Consider the following 23,134-nt stretch of genomic DNA (forward strand, 5'->3'; position numbering starts at 1 on the left):
CGTACTATAAGTTCTTTTCTACTTCCGATCCTTCAATACTTTTTGCTTTCTTTATATGTCTGTTTTTTTCTGGTATGTCTGTTACGGATTTCAAAACAGTGTCTTTAGTTTTTATAATGGGATCATTCCACTTCTGAATCTTGCTTGTGCCAAATAAAACGAACATAAGATTTCCGAGTATGTATATTACAGCTGACAAGAAGAATATATTCTTCCACTGCAACACATTCGCCTAAAAAATATAAAAATATTAGTAATAAAAAGAATTAGAAATCAATATTTTCAGTATTACAGTTTTAAAGTACATCACAATAAGATTCGAATTCCTGCGGAGATATCAGGTTCAGTATCTCGCTTTCTAATAGGGATGCTTTATTTTGCAGCTACAGTAAGTGTGGAAAGTATTCGTACAGCGATTAATTTCGAACAAATTTCATACAATTACGATTTATTAACTAATTTTTGTAAAATAATTGTATGTGTAAAAATAATTCAAAAAACGACAGAAATAGACGAGCAATAAGTATTCGTACACTAACTGTATGATAAATCTACCTTAATATTTTCATTAAGTATTTTATATTAATTTGTAAAAGATTTATGTGAATAGAGAGAATCGCTCTGGTACTTGGGGGTTCTGTTGGACAACAGGCTTCGCTTCCGAGACCACCTAACGTGCATCAGCGAAAAGGCGGCAAGGGCAATGATGGCGTTATCGCGTCTAATGCCGAACATCGGTGCGCCCAAACTGGACAGAAGAGACTTACTCGCGAGCGTGGTAACCTCGATCCTGTTGTACCCAGTACCTATCTGGGTCGAAGCGTTGAGCACGGCCGCATGAAAACGATCATTGTGGTACATCGAAGAAGTGCTTTGAGGGTGGCTCACGCCTTTCGCAACGTGTCTTACGACGCAGTGCGTGTGGTAGTTGGCAAGATGCCCCTAAAAATTTTGGCGGAAGTACGACGCAGAATTTTTCGTAGGAGAAGAAGGCAAGACTACGGCATAGCTACGGCATAACGGTGTTGGCAAAGCTATTGGGATTCATCCCTAGCAGGGAGATAGACCCACTTTCTGATCCTCCTGCTGACTCACCCAGATGTTGTTGGGACACGGTTGCTTCAAGGTATACCAATACCGTTTCAGATCGCACGACAGTTCTGCATGTCCAGTATGTCACGAAATGGAGGAAAATGCATAGCACGTTTTCTTTGTTTGCCATCGTTTTGACAACGAAAGGAACGGTGCTGCAAGGAAGACTTGGAAAACCATCACTCTGCTGCGCATCATCTCGCTCATGCTGGACACCAAATAAGCATTGAACGCGGTCCATGAGTATGTGGTAATCGTTCTCAAACGACTACGATTTGAAGAAAGGTGTAGGAAAGGAAGCGCGGGCTAGCCTAGCGCGGAAAAACGAAGCTGCGGTAATAGCACCCTGCCTGCAATATAATGCCTGACAGTGGTTCCGCCGGAGACACAGGAAAAAAGACGTGCCAAGGGAGGCGGTTTTTAGTGGGTGAAAACCCCACAATCCACAGCAAGGGCTCGTGGAGTCTGGTAGATTTTCCGTCTACCCTCGCAAAAGAACACACACACGCACCCACACACATCATCAGTGTTTATACGTCATTATCTCAGTAAGATAAAAGCAAAAATGAAATTTAGTAATTGTGAAAAAGTGGATATGATTTTAGTTTATGGTGAGTGCCGTAAAAATGGAACAAGAGGTATGTATGCCGAAATTTATCCTGAACGAAATCAACCATGTTGATTGATTTTTCGAAAGACTTTGTACATCGCTTCGCAAAAGCGGAAGTTTTAATGTTACCAACCGTAACGTAACCAAAACTGCTACTTTTGAAGAAAATAATATTGCGGTCCTAGCAGCGGTAACAGAAAATCCTCATATCAGTACACGACAGATTTCACGGGGTTTTGGTATTAGCAAAACAAGTGTGCGTCGAATTCTTCATAATGAAAAATATCATCCATATCACCTAGTACTTCATCAGGAGTTGCACGTATTGGATTATGATAACCGCGTTCGATTTTGCCAATGGTTCTTGCATCAAATGCACAATGATGATCTTTTTTTTACAAAAAGGGTTATTTAGCGATGAAGCGATATTTACTAATCGCGGGAAAATTAATTTGAGGAACATGCACTTCTGGGCATTAGAAAATCCTCACTGGATCAGAGAAGTTGACCATAAACGTCAATGGGACGTTAATGTGTGGTGTGGCAATCAATTAATTGGACCATATTTTATTACTGAACGATTAACGGGACAAAAATATTCGAAATTTGTATGTGATATTTTACCAACTTTATTAGAAAATTTACCATTAAATATCCGCACAGACATCTGGTACCAACCTGATGGTTGCCCCACACATTATACACATGTAGCGAGACAAGTGCTGAACAGGCAATTCTCCAATCGATGGATCGGTTGTGGAGAATTTCTGTGGCCACCACGTTCACCAAATCTAACGCCGCTAGACTACTTTCTATGGGCTACATTAAAAGATATGGTGTATCGTGAACCAACAACAACACCAGAGAATATGAAGCAACGAATTCATGAAGTATGCAGTATGCTTGCTGCAGAAATAATTCAGAGTGCAGTTTCCTTGTTGATTAATAGATTACATCAGTGTATTAATGACACCATTTCGAACATCTACGTTAATGAATGGAAGAAGTCTTACGGAAATCTTTGCTGGTATTGAATCTCCAACTTGATATTACGCACAGACCATTTTGAAGAAGCAAAGTAAAATTATTCGTTAATTATTAGGTTTTTGGCTAATAAAGGTCAGTACTTTTTTACTCAAAATTTAACGCTCTACGATAGTTTGGCATACAAAATACAGCATTCCATTTAAAAAAAACGAAGTTGACCTTCAAATCTCCGGAACGCCTCCACTTACAAAAAAAATACAACTTTTATATAAAAAATTTTTTCATGCAATGCATACTTTAGAAGTTATTCAGGGTGAAGAACTTGCGCGGACCCCCCTGTATAATCCTGATCTGAACTTTACAAAAGAGTAATTTTATGTACAAATTTTTCAAATTAAAATAACCTTGACCTTCTTCAAATAATCACTCACTGCAAAGCCTGCATAGGACTAAACAATTGCCTCATATATTACTGAACAATTCAATTCGTTTTGTTTGCTATTTAATTTCGTACCGTTTATACGCGTAGCGTCTCTGAGCGAAGAACATTCGAAACTACTGCCGACTACACGCAACCACCGCTTCGCGGCGTAAAGCCGCGTCCCCATTGAGGCGGCATTTGTCGTACGGTATGGCGTTGCGGCGGCATTTGCCAGACGACTGGGATTCTCAGATTGGCTTATCCATCCGCCGATGCAAATACTATGTATGTAATTCATAGTCGGTTTATCGAATTGTATTTGGGTTTTCGTTATTCGTACACGAAAGAATAATAACCATATCCATTTTAAAAAAGTCTAATTATATTATATTATATCCATATTTATATTATCACAACTAGTGCATACAATTCGAAGGCAGCAAAGTACAAACGAAAAAAGTGTTATTATGCCGACTTTCACTTTTTTACATAAATAGACTCTACATATTATTTAGAATATTATTTATAATCTGTTCATATCAAACAAAAACGAATCACCTGAATATGATAAATATTTGCAAGATATAAATTCATAAATACAATCCATTTTGACGAAAATGGGCAAAATTTGCAAAATTGAAAGGCCTGTATTTCTTAAATGAATTCAAAACTTGAAAAATGATGACTCAAACTCCACTCCCAATTCCACGTGGACTAGATACGTCATTTTGAACAAAATCCCAGACATCGAGAGAAAACAGTGATCGACTTGACGTGGAATGTCCCTTCTATATTGTCCAACACGCATCCTCATTGCTGGTTCGGCACGAATTCTTTTTATGTTTACCGACATGATTCGGGAAATGAATCGGCATGCCTTTCGGCATTTTAAGAGTCCTTGCGAGACCATTTCCGTGACTTCTCATGAGTTCAAATTCACGCACGTGTCTACATATCGGGCGGCTGTGCCGTCTGGCAAATTCCGCCGCAATGGGGAGATGGGGACGCATCTTTCAGCAATGTCGAGCGGCTTTGCCGTCTGGCAAATGCCAAAGTAGTGGGGACGCGGCTTAACACCACCATGATCACTAATCCCATCTATGCGTAAACATATAAATGCGGGTTTTTTAAAACCTTTTCCTGTACCTTTCATACAATAAAGTAGCAGCAAAAACTAAAGACCTCCTCAAGCAATAACACTGTTAAACTTCAACCTTTGTTTTACCTCACAACCGTTCACAAGCACTTCTGATAGATCTTAAAAGGGCTGAATATTAATCTGCAAAGCGTTTCGTCCCTCACGTCCAGTTTTTGAAAAAATCAATTTCTTTTAAAACTGCACATTCTCAAACTCGAAGGTGTGTTGTGCTTTTACAGTAATAGTCACTCAACTGCTTTTGATACAAAATAATTGGCCATATATGCTGGGAAGAAACGGGTTCGATATTCAGCTCGTAAAGATCTATCAGACACGCTTCTGAATGGTTATGAAATATTTTATGTGTTAAACAGTGTTATTAACCTTACCCTTTCATATAACATGCAGGTTATAAGGCGACCGTCTATTAATTATTGAATTGAGCTATGTTATCATAATTCTTATATTCACTTTAAGGCGGGTTGCGGTTCGATTTGTTCCAATATTAATAGTTTCGAAAAGTATGCAAATATTACAGGTTACTGGATGTAACTGTTTCAATTAGTTTTGACAGCAGTGATCATCGATGACTCCGACGCGACGGCATTCAACGTGTTAGCCAGTTGCCAATATTTTTCTAGAGGAAATGAGTACAAAAAATTCAATGTTACTATTCTCGTTATTTTTTCTCAAGCGGATACACGTCAGTGAACATACATATGTCGCATGATTACTACCTAAAAGACAGACAGTTACTTGAAAAACTAAATGAGAAGGGAAACAAAGGTAGAATAATTATTTGAAATAAGTATACATACCGAATCCTTAACAACGATGCTTGCAACCAAAGGAGCTAAAATACTGCAAATATTTGCAGCCGTGTTGGTAATCCCCATCAAAGTACCAGCAAAGTTTGGACTAAGATCCATGTGGTTTACGTTGTGACCGCAGTAACTGGCAATATTACTAGCAACAGCAACTACCAAAAGTGTTACTGCAATTTCAGGATGTCCTTTATCAACATATCCAAGTGCGATTAGAGCTATTGCTGGGATCCATTGGCCGATTGAATTGCAAACTTTTCTCGAAGTTTCAACCGTAAAAATATTCTTTGTGATAAGAAGATCTGAGAAATAGCTAGTCGGAAAACTAAGAATCCATGCCGTCAAGTATGGTAATGACGTCAGCATACCGTTCTGAAAAATTTATGTAATATATAGACGCATAATTAAATAAGCACGCAATCTGCCACAACATAAAATAAATTGTTATTTAGGGAGCTATTGAGAACAACGAGAAAATCTTTTTTTATGTTTCATGAATGTATCATAACGGTTCGTGCCGGCACGTGGCGCGAAGGCCATCTAGGCTCCCGCCTCTCCTTTTCATCAACGTAATTGTCATTTTCTGTGGTCTTCAAACTTTCGCGTTTGGTCGGTAAACGCGAACATTCTGTCGGTCATCGCGCAAAATCACACCAGAAACGCCGGTCTTACAACCCATGCGTTCGCAATCAAAACCCTTTTCCGTCTTTCATCGCGCGTCCCCATCGAGACGGTCCCGGTATCCTGTTTCGGTCCTGAGGCGATCCTCAGCGGTATCGAAAGAAACAATGATTTTTATATACAATAAAAAGAATTGAAGACTTTCATCCATCTAGAGCAGACTTATCCCGTGGATAGCTCTGCTCTATGTTCTAGACCAGGCCTGTCCAACTTGTGGCCCGCGGGCCAAAATCAATAATCGCCCCTACCGGCTTGCTCTTTCAGCCGAGGGGAATGACCCCCCTCCATATCCACAAGAAGCCCGACGTATAGAGGCAAGAAAGTCCCCACTTCGGACGCTCCAGAAATTCCTACCCGCACGTACCTCTTGCCCCACGATCGTATCGCAGCGCAAGCGAGTAGTGGGGAATGGACTGAGTGATGGTGGGGACCGCGTCGTCTGGCGAAATGACTCGCGGGCCACATGTTGGACAGGCCTGTTCTAGACAATTAAAATTACTGTACTTACTTGTTTAATATCAAAGCCCAAGACAGATGCCATGTATGAAGGAATTTTCGTCAAAAGCATCCAAAAGCCCCAATTTTGGGCAGACTGTGTAATCAGTAGTGCCCACATTGGAAGGCTAGTAAACATTGCACGCCATGGAATTGGTAGTGTCTATAAAAATATTTTTTTTTTAATTCTACTCTGTGAATGTGACATGTGTTACGTGTGGTGAATAATTTCATTTTCAATCGCATTCTATCACGCGCCTGGCAACGGAAAACGTCCTAAAACTCCGTCTGTTTATTCCTTAAGTAATATGGGAACGTAATCTCGACCAACTGGAAAAAATTTCTTTATAAAGAAATTCTCATGAAACCCCACCCAGTTTTGGGACTATATAAACCCTCTGATTTTAACCCTCGGGGGCCAGAATAGCATCGGTTCGTCCGTGTCCCTAAGCGGCTTCCGGTGGTGAAATAAACACCGGTTTGTTCGCGACTTTTAGTCGTTCCAGCGGCTCCCAATGATGAAATAAGCATTGGTTCATCCGCTCCTAACACACTACCTTACCTCGGCTATAGCGAAAGCTGCCTTTAGCCCTCGACTCGTAACGACAAAATGCAATCTTTTTTGTTATATGCACAATCGCTATAATTTTTCAATTGAATATGGCCAACGCACTTTTTATAAATGTTTTTGACATTTTTTTGTTACCTTCAGCATTCTTTTCTATCATGCCGAAGACAATTCAATTTTTGGTATATTGATATTATGGTGGTGTTATAGTTGATGAAGGTTAACATTATGTTAAATAATATTGATAGTACATACCTCTTCAGTTTCAGTTATCCCCAGACTAGTTTCAATATATTCTTTCTCATCTTGAGGTATACTTGGATGTCTCGCTGGTGATTCTTTCCCAATTAAGAGGAATAGTACCCCACAAATAATAGTTATTCCGCCCCAGAAGTAAAAGCAGCTGGGCCATCCTAAAGCGGAAACTGAGAGTAGGCCCGAACTCAGCAGACAGATCACATTTCCAATCCATCCACCAGCGTAAACAAAAGTCGCTGAAATATATATCATATGTAAATATGATGCAAAATATAGAAAATTGCTAATGTATAATACTTCACTCATCTAAAGTGAATTCAATAATAATTAAACACTCAAGATTCTTTGTATGTCTATTTTTTGTTCAAGCATTTCGACTTTCTGTAGACACAATTGGATTTCCGAAATATTATCCCGTGCCGTATCCTTCGTTTGTTACTTACAAGGGGAACTTACGGGTTGGCTAATCGCTTTTGGAATGACACTATATGTATACAAGTTGTAGTACACATACAGTGTTACAAAACCCTCATTGGTGTCCATATAATGGGCCTTCGTTTTCGAGATATCCTGGTTTATACATTTTGTACGCATCTAATGATTCATTTACGTAAAGAATGTCATAATGGAGGAGCATGGGTCAGGTGGTAGAGTAACCGACTACGTTTTCCCCATGATACAAGTCATGGTTTTGACTCAGACTGATTAGTTGATGAGTAATCATATATTATAAAAATAATTGTAATACCATTTAAGCAAAATATTGCAATATTGTTTTCCTAAGAGCGAAATACTTAAAATTGTCTGGTTGTTTTTATTTTTAAGTTTTTTTGGTAGCAAAGATCCTGTATGACTGCACAAACTGTTAACTAATAAACTTTAAAAAAAAAAGTAACACACTACGACGTTGCGGGTCCCGAGTTTGAATCCGCTGTAGGGTGAAAGAAACTTTTTTTCACTTTAAACACGTATTTGCAGTGCAAATAATTTTTATTATCTTGCATTAAGTATTTTTCACAAAAATTTGTTTCACAAAATTATTTTCTAATAAATATGTACAATATTGTAGTTTTTTTAATAAAAATGTTGATTTGACGATAAAAATATTCGTCGCAGGGCTGCATCAACGTGGTACACTTGGACGATCTTACTGCAAGCTTGCACGTTTTATGTGAGTAAGTCCTTGAAACGACTTTCGTCTTTGGTTGTCAATACGCTTTGATCCCTCGTACGAATAACATTAGAAAACAGTATTTCGAAGTACTGAAGTGGATTGTGATCCGATACCTTCTAATGTTACTTGAACAGTCAATCAATGCGTACTGACAACCAGTCAAAAGTGGTTTGAAGGACTTACTCACATAACAACATATATATTATGTATTTTTCAAAAATTTTAGCAAAAGTATTCAGAGTTGACATAGGTCTATAGTTTTTAATCTGGTTTTCATCGCTTGATGTGTGCATTGGCGTAATTAAACTCGTTTTTCATTTGGTAGGAGCTGGAGGTCACAGATTCATGACCCTACCCCAACAATGGCACCCGTAGTCTTATTATATCTGTAGTCACTGGTATGTATTTAAAAAAAGAAACAAAAAGAGGAAGAAAAAGGTTAGAACAGAATGCAGCAGCCAATAGTCGAACCAGCGATCTAGCGGTCCGCAGGCTATATATTCAATTCCAATTTTCAGCGTTTATTTACTCACCTAATAACGTACAAAAATATATACATATAATATCAAGTTTGCAAATATTATTTTTCTAATAAAGTGTACAGTCTTTTGTAGTTTCTACCTCCTAGAAGTTTACTTACATTTTTAAACTAAAAATATTGATCTCTGTAGTATTGCATATACAGCCCGACACCGGTATTGTGATGTGCCGTGTTCAAGTCGCCCCGAGCCAATGAACATCCCGACTCGGCTCGATCGTTTGAGTGAGCTGGAATGACAGCTTTATGAGGTGTCCGCGGAGACTCGAAGCTCTGCCCCCCCCCCCTCGGCGAGTAGAGATGTTATCTGATACCCTATAAACCGCCGGCAACCGACTCTCGGGCTACAGTGTAAACAAGTAAAATAAATCATGTATGAATAAACATTTAAATTTTCACTCCTTTCAGTGTACTTTCTTAAAGATGTTATGAATAAATGTAGGAAATTCTCTTGATGAAAACAAGTCCAAACCCGATATAAATCAGACTATATTTAATAACATACAATTCGTACCGCGACATAACGTATAACGTAAAAATTGTTTTCGCTACATTTCTCTGTTCAGAGACTCGCAAAATTGTGAAAAAATCTCATACATTGCAAATGCCGGGGCACCTATTACAGAATTGTCTCGCCGTTTACACGTCGAAATATATACACACTACATCTAAAAATTATGTACACATTACACTTGGTATTTTTATTTATTCTTATACATTACATTCAGTAACCTAACCTGATATTTGTATTAACTCAGTACCAGGTTTACAGTAGAGCAAATAATATTTCACTTGTTGACATTTTTCATTTTGGAGCAGTGTAAAGTGTAAACTATCTAGGGCGGACTGAACAAGTTAGGTTACAGAATATAATAGATAAAAATAAATAAAAATATCGAGTAATATGCTTTCTGAATTTTTCGTGAACTCCCCTACAATCTCATGAAAAGAAAGCATACGGTCCTATTTATGTTAACTAAGGTCACCTTGGTTCCGCTATCTAAATAAAGTATTTTCCGAATATTTTTATCGTCATTTGTAGAGCACTTAATACCATTAAAATACGGTTCAAAACACTTTTTGTTGGATGGCTGCAAATGGCCGAAAAATAATAAGTCGCATTAGGCGGATCACCCTGTAGAAAAGATTGAAAAATTCAAAACATTATTAACGAATACTTCTGGATACTTTATTTAACGGTGGTTAAAATAGAACATCGCATTGCATAATTACATAAACAAATAATTACGTATACAATTAAATGTAAGATGCTTGCGGCCACTTTTCACAAGATATCACCAGCAACAAAATAATTTAGTTCCAAGGAATAAATGGAATATCACATCAGATCTCGATTCTCAGTTGGTTCAAACATCTAATACTATAAAAGCATAGTACAACAATGCACGAATGGCACCAAGATCAATACTTAAAAGTAGTTTATCATTATCGAATGCTTGCAAGTTAGAATACTGCAAGAATACTAAGAGTTTTTATGCAAATGATGAGATGTAAATAAAATAAACAATCACTTTTACTTCAACAAAACAGTGATCAATTATCCCACCTTTCCCTTATTGTTGCGAATCGAAGTACATAAGTAGTACTGAAAATAGTCTGAATTATGTTGTGTTTGGACCTATTTTCATGAGGAAAACAAATCTCCTCAATGAATTCATAACATTTTTGATAATGTTCATTCAAAAGAGTAAAAATTTAAATTTTTATACATGCGTGATCCATTCTGTGTGTTTACTGTAACCCGGGCGACGGAGGCTTGTACGGGTATCAGATAACATCTCGACTTGCCGAGGCCCGGAGATCCTGCCTATGATGGTGACTCGCTGGCAGCGTTGATTAAGCTGGCACGGTGATTCCAGCTGGCTTCGAGCCGGCTCGATTACCCATCACTAGCCATGCACTGAGCTGTCCACAACTAAAAAACTCGTAAAATCCCACATTTGTCTTTGGCTTTCTAGTCGCTCAGTCCTGACACGCAAAACACTACACTAGCACTAACCCTTTGCACTCGATTGCCCTCTTGGACGAAACACTTCTTCGGACGTTGTTCTTACCCCTTCAATATGAACATTTACTGTTAAATAAAATATGTGTTTAATATTTTACGGCATTTTGTCTGCGCACTGAATTTCAGCTCAATCAGCGGTCAACATTTCGAGATAGCCCCTTGTAATTTAAATTAATTTAATTTTAATTTTATTGTACCTTCAATACCTGAACACAATTAGAATATACAAACGTATTGTGTATGCAGAAAAAGTATTATTTCATTGATTGATAAATTAATACCTGAACTTACTTATTTATTTGTATGGTTAGAAATTCTGTCATATTAATTCTAAATTGCTGGAAACAATTTTAATAAGTACTTACACATTCTCCCCCTTTCTTCTAGGGGTGCCCACTTAGAAAGTAATGTATGAAGACACGGAAGTACAGTGCCTTGACAAAGCCCTGCGATAACTCTTGAAGTACACACAGCTCCCCAACCACCATAAGTGGCTGCTACGGGAACGAAAAGGGTAACCACGCCGCAGACAAACAGAGCGAGCGAAAATAGTTTATGAGCCCCCCAATGTTGTGCTATTATGCTCCCAATAATTTGTGTGCACACGTAACCCCAGAAGAAGGAGCTCAGAATTACGTCCTTAATTGAATTATCCCATGGGAATTCCTGTAACACATAAAACAAATAATTAATTAATTTAATTACTTACGTTGGCCTTACTCGTTCAATTACACTTGTAACAAATGTTATACAGGGTGAGTCATTTAACCCTTTCATTATCACTGTTGCCATATGGCTACGTATTTTAAATTACGAAATAACATAACGCTATCGTATATTTTTTCATATCTGTCTTTGATATAGCAACCTAGGATGATTTCAATGATTTTTAAATATGTTGTCTGGGGCATGATTCTGAACAACTTCTTCCTTAGATACAATCGACGGACGGCCCTAGTTTCTGTGGTAATCGGAAGAAACTGTCGGTACCACTACAGTGAATTCTGCCTATAATTGTGCGTTCTTAACAGCGTACACATACTACAGGCTTGATTGTATCATATGATTTATGTTTTTATTTATTTAAAGTCACATCAACTTTGCGGTTATTAGCGACTACAGTGTCTGAATACATAATACTTAGCACGTAATACAATACATAGTACATGGTAATTTAATCATTGTACACATACATAAGTATCGGTTGCAGTGACTACTTACTTGGTCGGATAATCTCAATTTGCAGCTTTATATTCTATCGTACATATTAATGTCTTTAAAAAAGCACAGGGGGTTTTACATAATTTTCGGTTATTAAGAATTAAATGAAACCCTGGTGGAAGATTACCTGGTGGTTCTTTTATATAAGACATTTCTGCAGTTGCAGTGGTTGCATTTTTTAGCTCTTTTCTGGTTAGTAAGTATATGTGAGTAAGGTTGGTATTTATTCAATTCTCAGTTTCGTGAGAATCATCTGATCTTTTCTGTTGAACAGGAGTGCTGGACTTTTTTCTGATAGGTTCTTCCGTATTTTATGTATGTTGGATGTGGGCATACTTTTCCAATGATCGTTTTCCATAGATATCAATCTCTGTTTAAGATAAGTTTGGAAAACTTTGTGGAAAACTGGTATTTGTTGGTTATTTTGTTGGATCCTTATTGGCTGTATGTTAGAGTTCCGGACATTTGGATTGGTGTAGTTTAAAATATAATGTGTTTGGATTTTACTTTTAGTTTATGTGCTTCATCGATAATTTGTTGTACTAGTGAGTGTTGTTCCTTTTAGATGTTTTGGGGGTGCAATCGTTGGCTGCTTCAAGGACTAGATTTTCAAATTTGTTGAGATGGCTGTCAATTTTATGTGGATTGATGTTTTGTGAATACCGCGTGTCAGTAATTTTGTAGTATTTGGTATTTTTAAATGTAGTCCAATCTGCCCTTTTAAATTTTCATCTTGGTTTAAAGATGGTTTCTTCAATCATGCTAATTCTATAAACAACAAGTTTTTCCTTAGCAAAAATGTTATTGGAGGCTTTGTTAACAAGATATTAGCGAAAAACCCCGACCAATCAGAGCGTCAGTCTGTCAGCTGAGTTCCCACGATAATGTTGGCTACCAATCACAGCCCGTAACCAACGTTACCTTGGCAATTCGGCCGGCAAACTCGCGCTCTGATTGATCGGGGCTTTTCGTTAATATCTCGTTAACAATGCCTCGGAAAACATTTTCGCTAAAGAAAAACTTCAAATCACCCCACGAGTCTCCCATTTCCGGGTTCTCCAACATTTTTGTTAGAGCCTGTATCTACAAACGCGAGGGGGACACCATCGAACACGGACCAAAATGCTTTTCTCATAATTATATAATTTTCTGTAAAAAAATGAAAAAAAAATTGGTCACAGTATGTTCAAACTCCATTGATTTTCCATGGAATGACCCAATTTTAGAGTGTTCGCGAATTAAAAAAATGATATTTAAAAAATAATAGTCACGGAATACGAACATATTGTTTTCAAATTTTTCAGACTTCAGCCAGGAGTTAAATTTAAAAAAGGGGATATTTTAATATTTTTACACTGCAAAAATAACTTTACGTATAAAACAGAAAAGTAGTTGAAAACGATGATCCTTTACAATTGAAATGAAATAAAAATGAAGTTCGTATCTTCAATGATTGCAGGGATAAATGTTCTTTTGTGAAGCCTGTTTCCGTCAAAATCGGTGAAAATTGTCATATTTTTAGGTCTGGAAATTTTTAACAATTTCGAAACCAGTAAAATGATGACTCCTCCCCCCCTCCATTTTCATATGGGCTATAACATATTTCAATTTAAGGAAAATCCTAGAAATCGTGTGCAAAAGTAAGCCGCTTGGCATGGAATGATCCATACATATTTCAATTTTATATAGTATCGAATGATAAGATACGCGAAAGATAAAATGAAGGAAAGATAGAAATACAAAAAATAGTCATACTTCATAATCAGGATTCGCAGTGGCTGCATTTGTCATCGCCTCCAATGTTACAGATGTAGTAACTCGAATTGCATAGCAGCACATGAAGCCTAACGCCATTAAGATGATTTGCACATGTCTACATCCGAATGAAGCTGTAAATCACGAAAGGCATGGTACGTAATTATAATTTCTTAGGATAATGTCCTTAAAAATGCTGTAAGACATTGAATATATACACAGGACCGGTTATGATTTTTTGTGGCCCAGGGCTATTAGATTTTCGGTGGGCCCCTTGGTTGAAAAGCAGGGGAGGGGGCAGGGGGTTTGGAATACAGCACAAAAATATACATAAATCTTACAAAATTGAAATTTATTCAATAAAATTAAATAATATTTTTATCATAACGAAATGGAAGGTTCAGATCGGGGGCCGCCTGGAATCTGGGGCCCGGGTCTACAGTCCCCCTTAGGTCCCCCTTGATCCGGTGATGTACATACAATATATAGATAAAGTATAGCATGCAGAGTGTTTGTAAACTCTAGATTAAGGTTAGTGCAGGTATACAATAATTTGCCAAAGGAAGTAGCTTTCAATTGTAGCCTTCAAAGTGGCTTAATCCCTTAAGTGTGAAAACAAGATAAGAGATGTTAGTTTAACGCTACGAAACTTCTCACGACCAGGAATTGGACAACAATATACAGAGACATAGTAATAAGTTTTGTAGCGACCTTTGCACTAAAGTCGGTGGGCACTATATAGTGTCCTCGTAAAACCATTAAGTTCTAAAAGTACCCCGTTGGGGTAGCCGAAACTACAATTTGAGATGCTAGAGCTTCTTCAGGACCGTGCAATGTCAATTAGGTGTTACATCTAGTAGTTTCAGAACCTCTTTCCGTTGCACATTTTTTCTGATCACCACTCCCGGAAAAACGAACGAAAACCTGCAATTCAGCGACACGTGGAAACCACGCGTGTAGTCGACCTTCCAAAACGTCTAGCGCTTCATCAATAATTTCCAAAAACCGCATAGGCGACTCGATGATTCTCGAAGTATCGCGAACTAGCCCGTTGCTACCCCGAATCTTCGACACTTCCTAATAAAGGTGGGTAGAACCTATAAAACGTTTGCTCGAAACCGGGGAGCAGCTCTCTGCTTTTTGGTTCTTGTCTTGTTCTTCTACGATGAGTACGTTCGTTCGTTCTTCGGCAGTCACGGTTCGTTCCATCAGGCCTGTCCAAGTTGGACAGTCCAACATGTGGCCCGCGAGTCATTTCGCCAGACGACGCGGTCCCCACCATCACTCAGTCCATTCCCCACTACTCGCTTGCGCTGCGATGCGATCGTGGGGCAAGAGGTACGTGCGGGTAGGAATTTCTGGAGCGTCGGAAGTGGGGACAGTCAGAGCATGTACACACGCTTTCTTGTCTCTATAAGTCGATCGTAAGACTAGTGTAAGTTCAAGAAAGAAGACGTCGATCATCCGCCGGAGGATCTTCATTTTATTTTCAGATAGACTCAAGAAAGAAGCCATCCGCCGAGGGAAATCAACATTAAAGCGTTTAAATTTAAGTTACTTTTAAGTTATTTGTAAGACTTTGTACAAAGGGAGGTAGTTGAAACTAATGATTCCATCGATTTAACTACGGTTACATAGATGGGATTGGGTTCAATCTAGCTTTCTTTGGGTGTCTACTCGCAGCAACCTCCTCGTGGTGAGACCCGGGCAATTGGTATTATCTTCGGGAAAGTATTGTAAACCGAAGGTAATACCGAACTAATGTCTGCGAACTTAAAATTAATTTCTCTAGTTATAAGAATGAATGTAAGATCGAATATTTTTGGTGAATGTTCTATCTTACATAAAACTTAAAATGTTTTAAGGCTACATATACGATAGATAATCTTTGTTTATTATAAGGATACGTAAAATAAAACTTTGTGTTTCAATTGCTTTTTTGATACGTATTACTCACTTATGTGTGATAATGCAGAATAGAAGTATGTTATTTGTATTTGAGAACATATAAGCCTTTGTTGTCACTGTTACACTGTTGTATTAACAATGGAAAAATAATGTATTTCAATTAAATTTACATAATAATATTATCGTGTTTATAATAGCAACATTAATCGTTATTACTTTCCTGTATTCGAAAAAAAAAATAAGTCTTGCAGGACTAGAACACAAAACCTCTTTCTACTACGTTTACTTTTCAGCGAACGAACAGAAGAGTTTGCGATCATCGTTCTATCGGTGATTTTCGAAGATATTGAGCACTCAAAGTTACTGGACCATTTTTTATAATGCACGTATGATTAAACAGTATTTTCATTTATTCGTCTTTATTGAAAACAATGTAATCAATAGTGTGAATAAAATTGTACCATACAAAATGATTAATAACTAAATTTGCTTAGTTATCTTATTTATGTATAAAAGTGTAGAAAAGCATGGGTTAGTGATTGCAACAAATAATGTGCTGGACGACAGAGTGGGGTGCGCGCACGTGGGTGAGAAATACGTGTGAGCGAAGGGTGTTCCTATGCTACAATAAAATAGCCTGCAATAAACGAACATTTATCTTTATACATTTAAGAAACTGTGCATTAAAAACAAACACAGTGGATTTCACTTTGGTTCATTATAAACGTTTTATGGAAAATATATATTTTAAAGAAAACATTAATAAAATAAACATCATTCCTTTTTTTTTGTTTTTGATTTTGAACAGCTTGGACAGCATTATTCACGTCTTATTGCGAATAATTTTTTTTACTCACCTTTCCCTTCGGCATCTTGAAAGTCTTATTGTTATAAAAAATTCCCGAAACACAGGCAGTAAAATAGAAAGGTGATTTTTAATGAATATTCAGTACGCCAATCGCTTAGGTTGTGGTTGTGTCCAAATAATATGACATTTATGTATGAATTATGTAAAAAAAACTATGAGCTTAAAAAATTTAATATTGTTATTAATATAATAAACACAAAAATACCTACTGTAATATAACGAAAATAGTTTTGTAAGTCATACACTAACTGTCTGCTCGATGCTCCTCGAGTGACTGGATAAGCGTCCAACGACTACGCAATCAGCATTCTCATGTACCAGTAAATAAACTCGGTAATTTCGAGATCAAAAGAAAAAGGTTTCATTAAAATAAAGTTCGTCTCATTTCTGGAGACTTTCATAAGTTCATGTCGCCTCAAGTTCATGATTGCTAAATAATAATATTTTTTTTAAATAATACATCGCGATTTTGCAAATATTTTTGTATGATTTATGATAAGAAATAATCAAGGATAATTATTTTCTATCCTGAAGTTCGCTATCAATTTTTTAAAATTTAATATTAACAAAAATTCACGATAGTGTCCAATCACCAGGACGTGTCCAATCACTGGGACATTTATCTTACAGTTTAGGTGGGCCAACAACTCCCATAAGATCGTAGACATAGAAATATACACTGCGCATCTCCCTGAAAAGGGCGTCCCAAGTTTAGAAAGAGGTTGTTACGTACGAAGGCACTCACATGACCTTTTAACCTTATCGGGAATTGGAATCCATCCGGCTAGATTACGTTCTTACCGACGGGGTGTTATGGCGTGACCAGATTTTCTTGAAAAACTGATTCCGTTGAAGAACAGGCGTGTCCCCCACTACTTTTACACTCGAATTTCGGGGTATAAAAAGGGACGCGTACAGCTCATCAGCGAGTCATACTCCACTTCATTTCGTACGCTCGCCGTGAACGGACCATAGACATATACAGGGTGTAACAAAAATGTTGTTCGACCCAGAAATAGGACACTCGGAGGTGATTTTGAACAACTTTTTCCTTAGAAAAAATTTAATTTGAGGCTTCGTTAACGAGATATTAACAAAAAACCCCGACCAATCAGCGCGCGAGTCTGCCGGTGGAGCTCTCGCGGTAGCGTTGGCTACGCGCCGCGCTTGTCCTACGAAGCTTCGAACAAACAATAAATTGATTCGAACTCACTCTTTCGGAAATTCACCTGCAGTTTACAAACCTGTGTCACTAGGTCACTGGACCGATTCTGGGCATCGACGGACGAAATGGTTTATGGCAGGGTAGAGTCCATGCCACAGGTGATCGCAGGTATGCGACACCAGCCGACGTTAAGAGTCGCAACATCAAGTGCGTGCGGGTTCTTCCACTGAATATGCATTCACTTTACTTCACGACCACCAACAATGATCACCTGACACGATCAATTAATTTATTTCTCATTTAACCTGTTGTTCCTACGTTACGAACATTGGTGGTCCTGAAAGGGGCCGATTTGTATCAGTTTAGAAGGTGCTCCACGTAGCCAAATGCTTGCAGAGCAGCAGCCGCATATCCGTTAGTCTGTGGGTACCACCAGAAGATTGCGTGATACTACCGTGAACTGAACATCTCTATCGCCCGATTGCGAACCGACTGACAGAATTTTTCCGAAAGAGCTTTTTCTACTCCCAAGTAGTTTCTCATCGTTACATTATGAGTTCACTCCCACCGCGTCAACAAGATTTAGGTAAAAAGAATCCAGCGTTCTAGGAAACCACGTGCTTTGCAGAAGTGGAACGAACGAACCATCGTGCAGTTTCACCGAAACGCGGGCTTCGTTAATTTACTGCCAGGATACCTATTGCTTCGAGATAGAAAACAGACCTCACGTGAATCGTCTTGAAAGGGTCCGAAGAAAGGACTTCAAGTCAGGATCAAGAAAGGACCTTCCCTTTCAAGCGCTTCGGGTAAACTGCACGACGGTTTGTTGGTTGCACTTCTGCAAAGCACGTATTTTCCTGTAACGATGATTTCTATTTACCTAAATCGGGTTGCCGTATTCGGAAGGAACTCACAATGTAACGATGGGAAACTACTTGCGGGTAGAGGAAGCTCCTTCGGAAAAATTCTGTCAGTTGGTTAACAATCAGGTGATAGAGATGTTCAGTTCACGGGAATATTACGCAATGTTTTGGTGATACGCACAAAATAATGGAAATGCTGCTGTGCTAACGTTTGGCCACGTGCAACATCTGCTAAATTGGAATCAATTGGCTCCTCTTGGGGCCACCAATTTTCGTAATGTAGGAACAACACGTTCGTTTAAAAATACATTAAGTGACCGTGTCGGGTGATCAGTGTTAGTAGTCGTGCAGTGAAATGAATAAATACTCGGTGGAATAACTCGGATGCACTTGACGTTACAACTTTTAACTTCCGCTGGTGGCGTGTACGTGCGAACACCTGCGGAATGGGCGCTAACCTTCTATAAACCGTTTCGTCCGTCGATGATCACGATCGGTCCAGTGACCTAGTGACACAGATTTGCAAACTGCAAGTGAATTTCCGAAAAGGTGAGTTCTATTCAATTTATTGATGATATTATTAGACTGCTGATTGTATGCATTTATAACTTATAGGACTATGTGGACAACAATGAAAGACAAAACTTTGATCAAATTCATTGAGTTGTCCATTTTATTCTGAACCCGAAAAAATATTTTACAGAAGAAAGAAATTCCTACATTTGTTCTTGTCTTTGTGCATTACTTTACACAATGTTATATTGCATAAAACCGGCAGTCTAGTGATTATTACTTGTTTAATTTAACGCAAGCTAAGGTTTATTTTAGGCGATAATTCTGCAAGCTACTGTACGTAAATTTTTCTTCGAGCTTTTTAGAGAGACATATTCATTATCAGTAATAGTGTTGCCAGTTATTAATCTACGGATTTGTATCTCAATAATGAACTCCGATCACTTCTCGTTCATTTTCTGTTACATTACCCTTTGGTTAATACGTTATTTGAAAAGGAAATTTACATATTCCTTATCAACACTTGAAATAATTATTATTTTTGATTCTGTTTAAAAACAGGACTATGTACAGTGGACACTAACTATATTGCCACTAAACATATTGCCACGTGAGGCACTTCCCTTTTACACGTACTTTCGCGCACACAAATTCGCTATCCCACCACGTTACGTACGCCGGCGCACCAGCAGAATCCAGCTTTTGCGCAGGCGCCGAGGACGAGACTACAACGGCAAAACTTAGCATGGAGGGGGCTCTGAACACATTGCCATTTTACTCCCCTACAGCTCCGACCATGGCAATATAGTTAGAGTCCACTATATTCGTCTTCTTACGTTACACATAACTTTGCTCTATTTATACTTTATTCATTAATCACTTTAAATGACATACAAAAGATGATAAAGAGTTCGAATTTATTTGTTACGTCTTTTTCATTTGCTATTATGCGCAGTTTCATTCGATGCATGCCTATTTGCTTGTTTGTAGCTTCGTAGCAAAAGCGCAGCGCGTAGGCAATGCTATCGCGGGATCTCGACCGGCAGACTCGCGCTCTGAGTCGGGGTTTTTTGTTCATATCTCGTTAACAAAGCCTTGGGATTCCAAGACCTCCATTCCAAGGACCTTCAATATTTTTATTACACACTGTATATTTAATAAAGACATTAATATATTTTACACGGCCACCTCCTATAGTAAAAAGAAAGAACTGCATGGTATCACAAAAGGAAGAAGACTACATAGTAGTATTAATGTTGAATATGTATAGAAGTTCTACAAGTTTCCTATTTCTCTATAAAATTATTCAGATAAATTCTATAAAGATTACGTTGTTTATTCGTTTAGGCACTTTTACTTAAAGAACGTTTTATTAAAGTATGTGTAACAAAAAAATGATTTTTATCCATTTTTTCACTTAAATCGCACTTTTTTAGAATCCTGAGGGCTTAGAAAAATTCTGCTGTGAAGGTAGTTTTAATTTTAATTTGTATTCTTCTGTGAAGATAGCTTTCGTAAAAATCGATGAAAGTTACCAGCTTTGAGGGTGTGTATTTTTTAAACAATTTTGTAACCAGTGAAATGATTACTTAAACCTCCTCTATTTTCACATGAACTATAATATATTTCAATTTGAGCAAAATCGCAGACATCGTGTATAGAAGTGATCCACTTAGCGTAGAATGACGCATATATTATTATGTAGTGCGGTTATCCTTACTATTATTGTCCTAAGTAGTTTTTAAATTTTCACGGTTCACGAATGAACACAATAATGAAATTGCAAGTGAATTCATTCAGGAGACTTGATCCTTTTAGTATTAAAAATTGCATAATTTGAAAATTTATATTAAGACTGTACAATACGTTCAGAATAATTTAATTTTATTTGATAGGTTCACTTTTAAACAGAAAAAAAAATGTTCATATTACAACTTCAAATAGTTCATTATTACTCGAGTATCAAGCGGTATCACAAAATCACTATTAAAAATTTTGCAAACAGTACGTGGTATGTCACATTGTACTTATACAAACAAACAGCTGTTTCCTATGTTCATTATATTCCATGGTCAAATAATGCAGAGAATGCGGACAAGCAATTCGTTCGTTTCACATCTTTAGGACTTCGCAAGAAATCTGACATTGAAGAAGCGTTCACGTCATGTTTTGGAATTCAAAGCGATTCGTCACGTTCGTATTCTATACGCGTTGCACGAAAATCCATTATCTTATAATGCGTTGCTTGCAATCGTACACCATACTCAGAACTGTCCTTGCGATTTGACAAGTCGAAATTCAAAGATATTTAACATAATCTATTGAAATTCACTTCATCACCGTATGTTAATCTTAAGAAAGTAAGAATTGCACAATTTATAGAAAATATTTGCTCGGAATCGAGATTTCATCTTACAATGTATAACTGAGTGGTGGCAGTTGATAGTTAGCTACATGTAAAGTATTTTCTAGAAACGAATTTTCTTTGTAATGTATTCAAAATGCTCACATGAAAAGATATTTTGCGTTATTCATGACTTCGCAGTTTATAATTGCAGACAGTACAATTAATTTTCTAGTGTAATGCACCTAATGACCTAATTTTTGTGTGTGAAATTTAAAATATCTTACTTAATGTGTGAAAACACTGTCGTTGGCATAAAATTTCCAAAGTGATACATGTAATAATACTACAGAACTCTTTGATAGGTGTACCTACCAAATGTTAAGTTTTAAAACAAGTTCTAAAAAAACCATTTAAAGAATAGAAATTGTGTGGACGAAAATTAAATCAGTATAGATGAATATCTTAATAGGTCTAAAAAATGATTACTCGAGTGGGAAGCACGCTTGTAAATAAAGACAAGCGAGGCTAATCTTTGCAGAAGTTGTAACAAAAAACGCCTTATCTGTTGTTAATGTTACTAAGTTGAAATCAGATTAATTTCTACATCATCTCTTGAAATTACCAACATCTTCGTTGAATGCTTGCATTTTATCGTAATTTATTGATAAGGTTTTAACGAAATATATCGGTTCAATTTACAAATGGGACGCAAACGTTTAGAAAATGATCGTGATATTGAAGATAAAAGAAACCAGGAAAGTTAAAATTATAAAGAAAATAAACCTGGAAATTGCAATTAAAACTTTTTCCTGCAATCATAATAAATCAATCATCGAATGTTTTGTCATGTTTTATAGGAGAAAATCGAAAAGTTGTTTCTATTTCTTGGCCAATGATATTTTTGTTATTATAATCTATTGAAATATTATGAGAGCTATGTAGAAAATTAAGATATAAATCTGATGGTACGTACCTTCAGGTTTTGTGGCCGGTATTTTCATTTTTTCCGAGATCGATATAACCGATACTCTCTTCATGGTGTACGAATGCGTCATTGATTGATAACAAAATTCGTCTGAACACACAATTTCTTTGGTAGAGTCGAGTACTAAGTTAACTTGCGAAAAAGGCACTACGATCCATCAATCGGTTGATCGTGGCTTTATAGTCCATCACCGAAAAGGGATTCTCCCACTCTTCTTTTTTAACTTGTACGCTTTGTGAGTGTAGATACATATGTATATACCACATATACGTATCATTTATATACTACATATATTTATACATACACCTGTACATATAGACATTACCGTACATATAGATATTATATAGTTTATAGCCGCATTATAATAATTTTTCTCAGGTTGAATTGAAAAGTATAATAAATATTGCTATAAACACATTATGTGACATAATAGTAAATTAAATGATATTCAATTGTTTGTCATTCAAGTAAATTAAAAGACAACTGCAGTAGTAATTCGGTAGAAATTTTCAATAACGAAAACTTGAAGGCAAGGTATATATATTGTAGAGAAGTAAAAGTGTATTCTTAGATTATGAAGCAATTTATAATTGCATTGGTCAAGTTTTAGATACGAATCAAAACGATTTCTAGAACGATAAATCTTCGTTGACGGACAAAATCTCGTGACACAATAAGTAATATTTACACCGAT

At 37.1% G+C, this 23,134-nt stretch overlaps 1 protein-coding gene across 1 annotated transcript; it reads right to left on the bottom strand.

Annotated features, from left to right (window-relative positions):
- On the bottom strand, nucleotides 1-22,510 carry LOC107187091 (putative inorganic phosphate cotransporter). Its single transcript, XM_015575095.1, has 7 exons — nucleotides 22,429-22,510; nucleotides 13,792-13,925; nucleotides 11,181-11,481; nucleotides 7,072-7,310; nucleotides 6,262-6,411; nucleotides 5,067-5,444; nucleotides 1-232 (listed from the first exon to the last, which is right to left on the bottom strand). Exons 1-7 carry the CDS (start codon nucleotides 22,508-22,510, stop codon nucleotides 5-7), a joined length of 1,512 nt encoding a protein of 503 aa, XP_015430581.1. The 3' UTR covers nucleotides 1-4.
- Between the last annotated feature and the right edge of the window lie 624 nt (nucleotides 22,511-23,134).

The sequence above is a fragment of the Dufourea novaeangliae genome, unplaced genomic scaffold (assembly GCF_001272555.1).
Source record: "Dufourea novaeangliae isolate 0120121106 unplaced genomic scaffold, ASM127255v1 scaffold105, whole genome shotgun sequence".
Lineage (NCBI taxonomy): Eukaryota > Metazoa > Arthropoda > Insecta > Hymenoptera > Halictidae > Dufourea > Dufourea novaeangliae.

Coding starts and splice junctions, on each gene's coding strand:
- LOC107187091 (XM_015575095.1), bottom strand. CDS start 22,510: ATGACGCATTCGTACACCATGAAGAGAGTATCGGTTATATCGATCTCG. Junction 6,412..7,071: donor GGATAACTGAAACTGAAGAG/GTATGTACTATC, acceptor ATATTTTTATAG/ACACTACCAATTCCATGGCG. Junction 233..5,066: donor GCATCGTTGTTAAGGATTCG/GTATGTATACTT, acceptor TATATTTTTTAG/GCGAATGTGTTGCAGTGGAA.